This window comes from Carya illinoinensis, chromosome 10 (genome assembly GCF_018687715.1).
Source record: "Carya illinoinensis cultivar Pawnee chromosome 10, C.illinoinensisPawnee_v1, whole genome shotgun sequence".
Classification (NCBI taxonomy): domain Eukaryota; kingdom Viridiplantae; phylum Streptophyta; class Magnoliopsida; order Fagales; family Juglandaceae; genus Carya; species Carya illinoinensis.
In genome coordinates, this window is record NC_056761.1 from 39,748,534 (window position 1) to 39,762,300 (window position 13,767).

Here is a 13,767-nt window from a genome sequence, read left to right on the forward strand (position 1 = left end):
GGGTTCCCCAGTTGGGTCACTGAGGGGCTTGGGAAATTTCTCGACTCCTGGTCTAGGCCTATATTCTTGGGCCTGAGACCCTAGGGAAAAATCCCCCAACACTAGGTGTTGAAAAGGATCGAGACCGCCGTGTATAGGCAGAGCTTGCCACCCTGTTCCAAAATCCATCAAATGTTCCTTTTGTCCTACTTGAAAAAGAAGTTGGGGAGTCAAATCCAACCCCTGCCAACGCTACCACTAGTGGATAAAAATGAGGATCTTCAACCAGAGCCTCAAGCTGTGATAGATTAGCGGGTTGGACACAAAGGCAACCAAGTTGTAACAGAGGTTGTGGTGAAGTGGACGGGAACATCCTCGGATGACAATAGCTAGGAAGTTTTGTGGAAACTTCAAGAACTTTACCCACACCTTGTGGGCAAGGTTCTTTAAGAGAAGGGGAATTGTTAGGTGCTTGGTTATGAAGATAGAAGAAGGATCGAGGGAAGATGAATTCTGAAGCACTCGGGCTGTCGAAAGAGAGGAAGACATGTTAAGTGGTTTGTAGAATAAGTGGGTGAAAGACAGTGCCATTTAGAACCCGGGCCTATATGGTGCTATTCACCCGTTTAATTAAAATACCACGTTTTGTTATTTTGTTGCCCAAGTGTTGTCTGCATGGGAGAGTCAGTTAGCATTTTATTATTTTCTCTGTAAACAGTATAAGAAGGATTTTTATTTTTATTTTTATTCTTATTTTTTAGGGGGGGGGGGACCAGAGGGGATTTTATCAATTGTCTTGTATTTGGAATATTCTATCCTGGAGGTCGGGATTTGCCTCGAATCAATCCTATGGAATTATGAACAGTTAATGAATATTCTCCATTCCTTCCTTACAATTACACCAGTGTCTCTATAATTTCCATTACAATCATACAATTTACAGGCCAATATTATAAGATCCATAACATACTTGATAAGGTCTACAACACACATCAGAAAATGAAAGATAAAGACCTTTATTATTATAGGAAGAATATTTCTTCTTCTTTTTTTCAATGAAAATGAAAGGAAAAAATCTTACTTATGATCCATCATTGAAGTGAACTTTTACCATCTGAAATCAAATTGCCACATGGCATGTGATGTTTCTGGAGCAAGACTTAAGATAATGGAAAAGGCTCTTGGGCTTCTGAAGGGAGCTCAGTTACTGATGCTGTAGTTTCTTCAATCGCAATCGTCGCTAGATCTGAACTCTGAGCAATTTGAGTCATTTCTCTCATTTTTTGCATGTGTATCTGTCTTTGTTTTTCCTTGGGATTCATCCAATTTTCTATATATGATCCCACGTCACCGTCAAAGATTTCTTTTTTGATCTTGCTACCCATCTTCAAGTGGTGAAAATAAATTAGGTAAGAAAGAATGAGGATTTTCATATCTCAACGAAGTATGTGTATCTAACCTGGGTCACAATAGCATACAAAGGCAAGGTGCTGTAGCTACATAGCACTTGAACAATCACCCTGCATAAAGAAACCATCACATGAGCAACTGAATGATATGATGGGACGAACAAAAAATTAACATATGTTCCATAATTTCCTCTTGTCCCTTAAGAATTACCCGATGATAAGTCTTGTTACAATGTAACCTACTTTTTCCATGATGCAAGAGTTGAATCCGTATGTGCTCTGCAAAGGAGTAAATGTGAAGAACGTAATAATGCAGTTGTATGCATGATGTACGGTTTTGGAACGAAATGTACTACTTAGCTAACTAGCTGATATATGTTTCCTCACCAAGATCCAAAAGAAGAATGCAATCTCAAATGAGTTTTGAAACAAAATGAAGTGAATTAAGTCGAGAACAATGGCAGGGCGACCAAACCAAAAGTGATCGTCTGAAGGCTTCACTCTTACTGCTTCATGTTCTTTCTCCTTCTCCTTCCTCGCCCCCATGGCCAAACGTGTAATAACGTGTTCTAGCTTAGCACCCACAAAGATTAGCAGCTGTCAATCCAACCATCTCAAACTTTAGTCCAATTATGTCCATTCCATAAATAACTCAATGTAACTGATTTCCACTAGGAATCTACCTAAGCCACTTACAATCAATGGCAAAAAGGACAACCAAAAATATGTGTGCCATCCTGCTTGTTCAATTTAAACAAGAGTAAGATTCAGAATTCCAATCATGAAATGAGATGTATAGGCACACAATCAAGATCTAAGCACATAATTACCTGCCACATTCAGTAGCAAAAAGACCACAACAAATAGCCACAGGTACCAGCTACGATGTGGCAATGTTAAGAGTGTAAAGTACAATCCGAATCTTGTAAAATAGTTCAATAATTAAACTGTCTTTAGGTTTTACCTTATGCCTACAACTTTTTTGAAATCAGCTTCAAGTGTCCGCATCATGTACTCGTGAAAATCAAATTTAGGATTGTTAGGGAGGTACTCCTGCTGGGAAGGAAAAAAAGATGTAAGGAACATATGGAACAAACTGCTTATGCGTGTGTATGTAGAAAGGATGCAAATTTGACCTTGATGAATCCTTGTCGTAGTACAATGTAGTCTGACTTGGTAACAGAGCCATAAAACTGTTTGAAGAATGATATCTACCAATAAACATAAAAAGTCTTCAAACATTATCACAAGCATAGAGCAATTCCTTGAACCAATCGATTATACCAAATATCACTATGCAAGATGGGGTGTTTGTTATTTGTTATAAACGAGTTAATAATTTGAGCAGCCACATTTTATATGTATAATGCAGTCCAGACTTTGCATTGTGCTCTTAACATTGGAGGGCCAGGCCCTTAATATGAGAGCCAAGTTTACAGAGTACACGATACTTCTGATGGCACATGTGGTGAGCCGGAAAGCATCCAATAGCAGAATATTGACCTATCTTTTTTCTTCTACACCATACATGGAGAGAAACTTTAGTTTGCAATACTCTTTATAGCATTACTAAATACGTATAAGTTAATTCATTGCCTGTTGCCTTCCCTTGTGTGCATTGGAAAAGTACCGATTACCTCGACTTGTTTGGCTTGGAGCATCCAATTCCCAAAGAGTACACTGATGTTACTGTTTTAAAAACTAGAAAATTTAGAAATGACAAACAATGTTATTGTTTCATCTTGCTTAGTTGGGAATTAGTTTAAATCAGGAAATAGCAGGTATTAATTAAGAGACACAGACATCTACTGAACAATATTATGAAAGTTTAAGACAACATTATGATAACCATCATGTTTAAGAAATAAGCAGTGTACGATGTTTTTGTAATTTATAAAGAACTAACTATAATTTTTTGCATCAATGGAGGTCTTTTCTGACTAATTTGGGGATATTAAAGTATGAAGAGATAAGCTCTAAGCTCATCCAATTAATGAAAGAAAAGAACAAATGCAGATACCTCAAGATTCATACTTGGTGAATTTCAATACAATTGGGAAAGATGAATTCAAACTCACCATCCAACTAACAATAGCTGCCCTTTTCCAATACCCATTTGCATGATCTTTGAGAAACTCGCGAGCATGACTTCTGCTGCCCATTGTTGGATCTGCACAAAAGATTATTTATGTGTTCATTCCAGTTAAAACAAAAAATTCAATTAGCTAATAAATTATCATTCAATACATATTACAAATCTGGGTTCAGATTACCTTTCGTTGACTGTGAAGTTTCTTGCCTAATTGCGTCCTCCCAGAGCTTCCACTGGCGTATCTATGTATGCAGAAGAAAAATTACATAGACTATGAGATTCTTGTCAAAGAGCTTCTAAATAATGCAACAAATGGACAATAGATTAAGAGTAAAAACCAAAATTCTTGTCATGAGCTAAAGCGATGCAGATTTCAAATAGTGACATTATCACGAACAAAGGGCACAAAGATACCGAAGGCATAACAGCTTCTTAAAAGAACATAGAATTATAAAAACATTTTTTGCAATGGAAACTGAAGTAAGAGGCATGAATAGATTACCCTGGCTCCCCCAAGTAACATTGTCGTGACACAGAAGATCACATGAACCACTGCCAATACAAAAATGAAAATGTGCAGTTGATGTAATGCTTCCAATGATAACAAAGGAATTTTTCCCTGAGTATGAAAGAAAAAAAAAAAAAAAAAAAAACAAGAGATATAAGTATGGATCAATTGAATATCCGCTTTATTAGATAGCTTATACTTCAATTTCAATGATAAACATCATTTTCGTCTTTTATGCCGACACCTTTATATCATTTGTACTTGAAATGGATGGAATACATATTATCCATTTTCACACGTATATATAGCACATCAATATTTACAAGCATCTTGAGAATAAAATAAGGTAGGTCTAAAAATAAGTTATAATCAAATATTTTAGCACACCTCATTTTGACAGTGCCCTGAATTTGTATCTTCAGACAGAAGCTGTCGTTGATTTCTTACAGCTCGGTGAGAGTAATGTTCGGAACCATTTGAGGAACCCGTGTCCCTCTTGCATGGAAGCATGAAAGATGCAAAATGAGTTGGTATGCATATACGACTTATCAAACCTTGAAAGACCGTTAACAAAAGGGAAATGAACCCTAGAAGCATCAGTTCTGTAAACAAGCATCAGGGGAGCACATTGATCAGGCTTAATTAGCAAATAATGTAGATTTTTGTCCATGCTGGATTTGCAAGTTAAAATGAGAGATGGAGGATTACTAGGTTGCAATCGTGGCTTATAAATGTGGCTTATGAGAGAGAGAGAGAGAGAGAGAGAGAGAGAGAGAGGGAGAGAGAGAGAGAGAGAGAGAGAGAGAGAGAGAGAGAGAGAGAGAGCAGCAAACCTTCCTTTAATTTTTGCAAGGCTCCATGTAGTTGATCTTGTCCCTTATGCGTCAAGAACTGAATGGGGAAGCCAACACCAACAAACAACAAACAATTTAAGGCTATGGGCATTATGATAATAATGTTAGAGCTCACACGAAAATTTGAATACCTTTCCAAGGTGATGAAGACCTCGCTCGGCACATAAAGATAGAAGAACAATGATGAAGCAGACAAGGGCAACTATCCATGTTGACGTATACTCCAAGGAGCTACCGAGTTCCGCTTCCATTCCCGGTAATGCAGTTCACAACGAGGTTATCTTTGTATATATGACAGAGATGGTTGTGCTGGGGAGGCAAAGAATATGTAAAAGCTAAAAGGAGAACATTATAATGTGGACGCAAGTTTTTAATCAAATGAGAGGAAACAGACAACTCCCATTGATCGACCATTCTTAAGTAATGCACAGAATGTAGAAAAGTAGTTAAAGTGGAAAGGTAACAAAGAAGCTCTTGCTTTATTCTTAACTTTAGTCATTCCCCAAGCTTACAAGTCTGACTTGAGCATCCACAACCGCTTCCTATAAATTTTCCTATAATTTAGCTGAAAACCACGTGTTATGGACTCGTTTCACTGTCACCGACGTACGACTACCTGTAACCAAAGAGTAAGATAGCTTGGGGGCTCGTAAGAATGTCTCCGATGCCTAAGTCAGTGATCACAGTATATAGCCTCTCTTCAATATCAATGAATCAGATACTTTTACATACCTGGGCCTTTCGCATATATAAGGCTTGTAATCAGTTTGTTGCTTATAAGATAATGGATTTATCTGTTGTTTGAAACTCAAGCTCGCAGGTAAGGGATACATTTAAGGTTTAAATTAAATGGTAATCACCCTTATCGAATGTAGCTTTCAAATGATTACCCGTCGCTGGAGATGGACCGGACTCACGAAATGGGCTACTGACACTAGTCCCTGTTCTTACAAACGCAGTGAGCCAAGAGCCCATTCGACGGCCCAGGTTGATTCGAGCCCTTATAGATATTCAATACTCTCTACCACACTTCCTAAAATTTTATCCCAAATTTTCCTTATCTTTCAAAAACTTCTTACATCTCATTCACTATCATTTCTATATTCTATTAAAATAATATTTTTCTATTCTTTCTTTACTAATTTTTTCTCCCACTTCCATTACTAAACATAACTATTAACTGTTTTTTCTTTTTCCTTATGTTTTCAACTATCACCTTCAACCTAATTTTGTAAAAATAATTCTGATTTCTTTCTTGAGTACAATAATAGTTTGTTATTACTACATATTAAAAATAATTTTTTTTATGTATGTGCTTTTTCCAACACGGTGGTATTTGTGACAGATAAATAAAAATGAAGATTATGGTTTTGTTCAAGATGTAACGGTAATATTGTTGTCCTTTGTCTGACAGTAACATTTTGATTCACATATAATGATAATATTTTTTTGTCTTTTATATATCTAACGGTAACACATCTTCTATACAAATGCAACAGTAATATGTTTTTTCCTTTATCTAATGGAAACACATCTTCTCCAACTTCCAACAGTAATATTTTTTGTCCTTTGTCTATCAATAACAAACAGTAATATTTTTGTCTTTTGTATAACAGTAATATTTTTTGTCCTATATGTAACGGTAATATTTTTGAACTTTTTTTCCAACTCCCATATTCTTTCAAATAGTTTCCTTTTTGTGTATAAATAAGAGGACTTCTATTGCTTCCATTCACATTTTCAGCAACCTAAATCTCATTTCATTTTTAGAGAAATTTCATTCTGGCCTAATTTTCCACTGATTCTAAAATGGCTTGTTCATTCTTTTGCAAATTACTGCTAAACTTATCTTTTGAAGATAAGTTTGAGGTTGTTCTTAAAGATGATGACGGATCAACATCGACTCATCTTCGCAATTGCCACCATTGTAAGTATATTCAGCGTGATCATATGGAAGGGCACAAAAGGCTATTTTGTAGAAGTCTTTGTATATTCCTCAAATCTATTTTGAATGAGATTTCTTATGAGTCGTCCGTTGTTTCTTTGCATTCAATATAAGGTAGGGGCTTACGAGCCCTACTTCATCCAGAGAGGAGATAATGCTGGAAGACTTGGTCCATCTTCATTGCAAAAGATAACCGCCGTACTTAGAATGCTTGTGTATAGAATCACTAGTGATTTTGTGAAAGAATATATACGGATTGGTGAAAGCACCACAATAGAGAGGTTAAAAAAATTTATAACCACAATCGTAAATATCTTTTCTAATGAATATTTGCAGTCACCAAATGCCACTAATATTGCTCAATTACTCACTGTTTGTGAACATCGTGGATTCCCAAGAATGCTAGGAAGTACTAATTACATTCATTGGAAGTGAAAAAATTGTCCTGCTACTTGGAAAGATATGTACTTCGGCCATTGTTGTGAACCAACTATTATACTAGAAATGGTTACTTCATATGATCTTTGGATATGACATGCAATTTTTAGACTACCCGGTTTACATAACGATATCAATGTGCTAAAGAAATCTTTTATTTTCACTGAATTTGCCCAAGGGCGTGCTTCTCCAAAAAGTACTCAAGCAATGGCAAAGACTACACTATAGACAGCTACCTTGCTGATAGTATTTATCCAAAGTGGTCAACATTTATGAAGACTATTCCATTTCCACAAGGGAATAAGAAGAAGAATTTTGCAGTAGAACATGAATCAACAAAAAATGATGCAGAGCGTGCTTTTGAGGTCCTTCAACAATGCTTTGCAATCGTCCGTAGACTTGCTTGAATGTTCAAGATTAGGGATCTAATAAATATAATGAAAGAATGTGTTATTCTACATAATATGATCATCTATGACGAGCATGATGAAAGTCAAGGTCTCGAGTTCGAGTACGATCAAGTTGATGATGGTCTTCCTCAACTGTCATACAATCCTACAACCAAACTTATGGAGTTCTTTTAACGTCATCATGAAATTAGAGATACTTTGGCACATCATTAGCTCCAATTAGACCTAATTAAGCGTCAATGAGAATTATATTCCTAAAAGTAGAATTGTTGCAATGTTTGGATAATATTTGTTGTTAGTAGTAGTTTAATAGATATTCCTGCTTGTTCATCTTTCATTCCTTAAAAAATGTTCTCTTAAAGAACATGCCAAGCAAAGCTGGATTATGTTCATTATCTGTAATAGTTTAAACAGTTATAATATTATGTTCATCATCTTCTATTCATGTACAAAATTATTGTCAAAGACTTCAACCTTCCAGAAGAAAGATTGTCAATAGTACCAAAGTTTACCACACAGATTTACCGCATCAGTTATTCTACATAAAAACCAAAGCAAACAACATGAAAAAAGTGACTGATTAATGTTAACAAAATTATACAAATCCAATAATGTATCAAGAACAGATAAATTAGGAAAAAAAAACTATCAATATCGATGGTTGGAATTGCGTCTTGCCAATATTTCGTTTTGATGTTACTGGAAATATGCCCGTTGTACTCCATGCAAAGTGGTCACATTCATCAGCATGATTCGCTCCTCTCTCTCCAACCTCTCACTCTTTGCTCTCTCCTCCATTTGGACCTGATCAAATTCCAGCATCTCAGACTCCAACCTTAATTTCTCATCCGTTTGCCGTATTTTATGTCTCTCCCTTCTAGATCATATGGCATCTTCTCTACTTTTAGACGGAAAAACTCTTTCTCCTGAGCACGTAACTCCTTAAGAAGAGTATACTTCAACTTACTCAGCTCAAATATTTCCTCTGCTGGCCTGCCTTAGGCCTTACACTTTGCTTTCTCAGCTTTTCTTTCGATTGGCCTCTCCAATTCAACAAACTCATTGTCGAGGACATTCTCTACCTTGAGGCCAGTTGCTAATCTACAAATGCATTTGAGGTACGAGTCAGGGTCGGGGACATCGTTGACTTTCGCTTTTAACCTTTGTCTATGCAATGTTGAATCCATTTAGATTGGTATTTCAACCAGAGCCAACAATGCTCAAAGTGAAAGGGGGAATTATCCAACGATTGGTACACGATCTTTGCTTTTTTAAACTTGCAATTGAAGAGAGAAAAAAATATTCAAAAAAAGAATGGTAAGAAAGATTAAAACAAAAAAACATTCAACAAAGCAGTTAGACAAAGTACTATGAACAAAATAGTTATACATTATCTTGTCGGTCATGCCACTTTGATTCAATCCTTCAACTTGGGCCCGTTTTGAACAAAATTTGTTGGTTGCCTTTTGAATGGTAGGCTACTGATGTATTAAAGAGTCAACACTCCGCTCAGTATTACTTGGTTTAAACTCATTAAAGTAATTCAAAATTTTATCCCAAAGTTGTGAGTGTTTTTGGTCCATCCCCTGGTTGGCATTTACCCTAGTATTTAGCCATACCAAGACAAGTAACTTATCTTCTTCTTGGATGATGTTTGCACCCTTTGTTGCTTTTTTAACGAGAGATGCTATATTTGGGATGGTGGTGGAGAGTTATCCAACATCACAAGAGAGTGTTGAGTTTGACTAATGTAAGTGTGGTCAATGGGAGGTTCTTGGCTGAGGAGGGTCGTGAAGTACATGTGTTCATGGTCTTAGGAATCCATCTCTAACAAATTGTAAACACACAACAGTTGGTAGACATTGGTGGAAACTAAGAACAATAGACTAAAGATTTTGATTCATAGACTTGGGAAATAAGTGGTAACAAATAGCAAGTGCAGCTCATTCTCAATGGTTGCATCAATCGGTTGCCAGTAATGATTGGCCGTCTGGGTTACCTTGCCATAGAGTATATGCCAACTTTCCTTTGTCCCCACTCAACTTTTTCATTATCACAGTCGGGGGCGATAGACAAGGACAAAGAACAAAATGAACAAACTAATCAACCAAATAGAACAGGATCATATTCCAATCAAAAAGCATATTTTCTCACAATTTCATGTGCCACTCAATCTTATAGAAAATCAATCAAGCTTACCAATCATCTAATATATGCCATTAAGCATCCAAGGAAAATAGACTTTTCCTATCACAAACGACAATGGTATCACAGCCTAACAAGTTTCTCTTAAAAGTAATAAATAATCCAACCAATTAATCCAAAATGGCCAAATATCATTCTTGAATAGAATAGGAAAAATGGCAAATTAATCCAACTAATAGAACTAAACAACATGGCTAAATCACAACACAAAACGACATAAATTAAATAGAAATTGGGAAAAGGAATTTCAAGAGGAGGCTCAGAATGGTTTTTTTATTTTAGCATCCGGCTCAAACATAACACAAGCTTGAATGGTTGCAATATGGTTGCTTTTATGATCATCCGACTTACCCTACCATATCGAGCTCGCCCCATTCATATAAATGGTGATTTTACACAATTATCATATTCAATCTTAACCATCATCACAACATAACTACAGCATAACCATCCACACAGCCCCAATGACAGCCTCATTGAAGTCAATAACTACATTTGTAAAGAACAAAGCAATGAAAGTGAGAATAAGAAAACAAGGAATCAAGAACAAGAATCAGAAAGCCAAGAACTGATGAAGCTAACCAACACAGTATTCACTCAGTAAATCAAAGTGTCAGGTTGTCCAAACAGAGAAGAAAGAAGCAGATATGAACAATATGGCAAGATCATATTGTTTCCTTATTTGATTGTTAACTTTGAATTTAGAAAAAGTTACCAAACAAGCATTGATTGAGTAGCAAAGTAGAAGACATAAATTTTAGGAAACACAAATCAAACAAGTAGTTAACCTATTGCAAATGGTCAGCCCCAGTGAAACAAAGTAGAATGTTAATTTTGTAGCGTACTTAAATGGCAAAGATAGATTGAGCAGCAGAACACATAAGTTTCACAAACAGAAATAAAAAAGAACCCAAATCTGTATGGATTAATTAGTGACAGTGAAACAAAGTTACTCTAAAAATAAAAAATGTTATAAAACTTATTAATAAAAAAAATGGCAAGCAACCACATTTATCCAAACAGAAAACACTTTGATGTGAAAATCCAAGCACATTAATATTTGAAAATGTTGATAGAATCATACGTATAAAGCTAAATTGAATAAATCTAAGAAATTTAACAAAACATGAATTTCAACAACAGCTCCTCAAAAATGGCAAGGTCATTGATTTTAACCACTTCATGTCACTATTGATGGGTTGCTCACTAATAGTGAAATAAAGCATAAGCATGTCAACATGCAACTAATAGTGAAATAAAGCATAAGCATGTAAACATAAAGGCACAATGAAATTGAAATGCTAGATTGAATTGCAGAAGGCATAAATTTCAGAAAACACAAAGCCCCATTGAAACAAAGCAGAATGTCAACTTCGTAGCACACTTAAATGGCAAAGGTAGATTGAATAGCAGAACACATCAATTTCACAAAGCAGAAATAAAAGAGAGCCAAAATTTGTATGGATTCATCACTGACAATGAAACAAATGGCATGTCAAATCCATAGCACACTAAAACGACAAAAGTAGATTGAATAGCAGAACGCATCAATTTTACAAAACACAAATCAAACAACCATAATTTGGTCACAGATTATACAATTGTTTTTCCAAAACCTACTCATAAATTGCCGTTAGAAACCCTAGAGAAGCATACACAAACCAATATGTAATAGTGGGTTAGGGTTATCAAGATCAATATCAAAATTCAATAATGGAGTTACAGAGACCCAAAATGGTAGAGCAGAAACTAAATGGACAAGAAAGAAAGGAAATTTGAATGGATTCATCACTAATAGTGAAACAAAGGAGCATGTAAAATTCTTAGCACACTGAAATGGAATTTTTATTTTTTTATTTTCAATAGCAAAACAAATCAATCTCACAAAACAAAAATCAAACAGCCAAAATTTGGTCACTAATTATACAAAATTTTTCCAAAACTTACAAGAATAATGCAATTATAGCTTGAGAAGAATACATAGAAACCAATATGTAATAGTAGGCTAGGGTTTTCAAGATCAACCTCAACATTCAACAATCCCAGAGACCCAAAATGGTAGAGCCAAAACGAACTATAAGTACAAAATTTCTCTCAGAGTTGATGGCATGAAGAAGAGATATGGACTGTGTGTGTGAGTTTGTGAGAGATGAAACCAAAATAGTGAGGTTTTTCAATCTTCATGAGAGAATTTTACCTATTTTATAAAAAATAGCAAAGGGTCTACCGTTGAAGGGGAGAGTGTAAGAGACGATCATTGTTCTTTCGCTCGAGGGGCATTGAAGCTGCGGGAGAGAGAGAGAGAGAGAGAGAGAGAGAGAGAGAGAGAGAGAGAGAGAGAGAGAGAGAGAGAGAGAGAGAGAGAGAGAGAGAGAGAGAGAGAGGTGTTCGAAAATAATTAAAAATAGGAAAGGGGATGTACAATCGTTCCTCATAGATGGGGAAGCATTGTACATAGAGTAAAGTTAAACCTAAAATAAGAAATTTGATGGCGTAGGAGGAAATGAGAGTTTCCTCCAAAGAAATTGCCAAAATTTGGAGAATAATTGTGTATAGGGAGCCGGATATAGGGCTGGGCAACCGGGCCGGATTTTTTTCTAGCCCAGTCCGGAACCCGGATAACCGGGTTCCGGTTAAGGGCACCGGCTCGGAAAATACCCAGGCCGATACCCGGTTTCTAAAACCCGGGTGCACCCGGGCCGGGTACCGGATTTAAAACCCGGTACCTGGGTTTTAAATCCGGTACCTGGGTTTTTAAAAAATCCAAACCCAGTGCCAAAACGACGCTGTTTTGGCACTGGATTATATCCCTCGGCATCTCGATTCCCCCCCCCCCCCAATCTGACTCTTTCTCTCTCTCTCTCTGTGAATCTTTCCGAAACCCTAGCCTCATCCCCTCCTCGTCGTCATCCACTCATCCCGTCGCTGCCGTCATCCCATCGTCGCCGTCATCCTGTCGTCATTTCATCTGGTCATCCTTAGAAACACTACAAATCAGGTTAGTTTTTGATGTTTGAAAATTTTGATCCCTCTCTAGGAGAAGCTGACTCTCCTTGTCCCTCTTGAATCCACCTCTTCTTTGATTCATTTCCCAAATTTTTAGACGTGGGTGTCTTCTATTTTTGTTTGTTGTTTCAGTGATGGAGGTGATGAGGGTAGTCCTCGTGAGTTGAGTTGGTTGGGAGATGTGGTGTAGAAATCATTTGTGTGGTTCTAGTTGTTTTCGTTGATTGATTTGGGACCGGGTCTGAGTAGTGAGTTGGGCCAAGAATTTAATGAGCTGGGTTTGTGAGGGATTGCTGCACAGGGAGTGTGAGCCCGATTGCATTATAATGACCGATTTGGGGTCAGTTATGTTGGACTTTTCAATTGTTCAAACTAAGCAATAATACTCTTGAAAATGAAGTTTGTTTTGGTCTGGGTTTTCTAATCTACATGGTTGCTAATTTTTTCGAAAGTGAATGTGAGTTGATGGGCGTTAATAAGTGTGGGTTGATATTAAAGGAAGATGGCATGATACTCACCATTTGATCTTCACTGTTTTGATGAAGGGAGTGGATTTTCTTGTGCAAAGTGAGAGGGGGACAGTTAGAATTGTGTTGATCTTGCAGAGAGATACGCCAGGCCATCGAGGTATTCCTTGCGCAGTCTTCATTAAAAGGAGTCTCATCTGACATTAGTTGTGTTTGGAAGCTGCCATGTGTGCTTTTCTTTCCATCTGTTTTTGCATGCATACTGTAATGCCTTCTATGGATGGTTGGTACTGTTGTTCCGAGGCTGCTGTACTGATCCATTTCACTGCAGAGGCAAGAGATCAATTGCAGCAGGCTACTTGCATTATAGAGCACCAGCCTTTCTCAATCTATAGCAGAACCAACAAAAACTAAGAAAATATATATATATATATTGGGTTTGGATTAGACCTGA

General features: G+C 36.6%; 1 protein-coding gene across 1 annotated transcript; it reads right to left on the reverse strand.

The window, feature by feature from the left end:
- Nucleotides 1–839: 839 nt before the first annotated feature.
- On the reverse strand, nucleotides 840–5,215 carry LOC122279337 (MLO-like protein 13). Its single transcript, XM_043089926.1, has 14 exons — nucleotides 4,974–5,215; nucleotides 4,822–4,879; nucleotides 4,376–4,590; nucleotides 3,983–4,099; nucleotides 3,662–3,722; nucleotides 3,467–3,558; nucleotides 2,525–2,599; nucleotides 2,353–2,441; nucleotides 2,219–2,268; nucleotides 2,085–2,125; nucleotides 1,776–1,985; nucleotides 1,600–1,667; nucleotides 1,439–1,499; nucleotides 840–1,364 (listed from the first exon to the last, which is right to left on the reverse strand). The coding sequence occupies exons 1-14, from the start codon at nucleotides 5,091–5,093 to the stop codon at nucleotides 1,140–1,142; spliced, it is 1,482 nt and encodes a 493-aa protein (XP_042945860.1). The 5' UTR covers nucleotides 5,094–5,215; the 3' UTR covers nucleotides 840–1,139.
- Nucleotides 5,216–13,767: the final 8,552 nt, after the last annotated feature.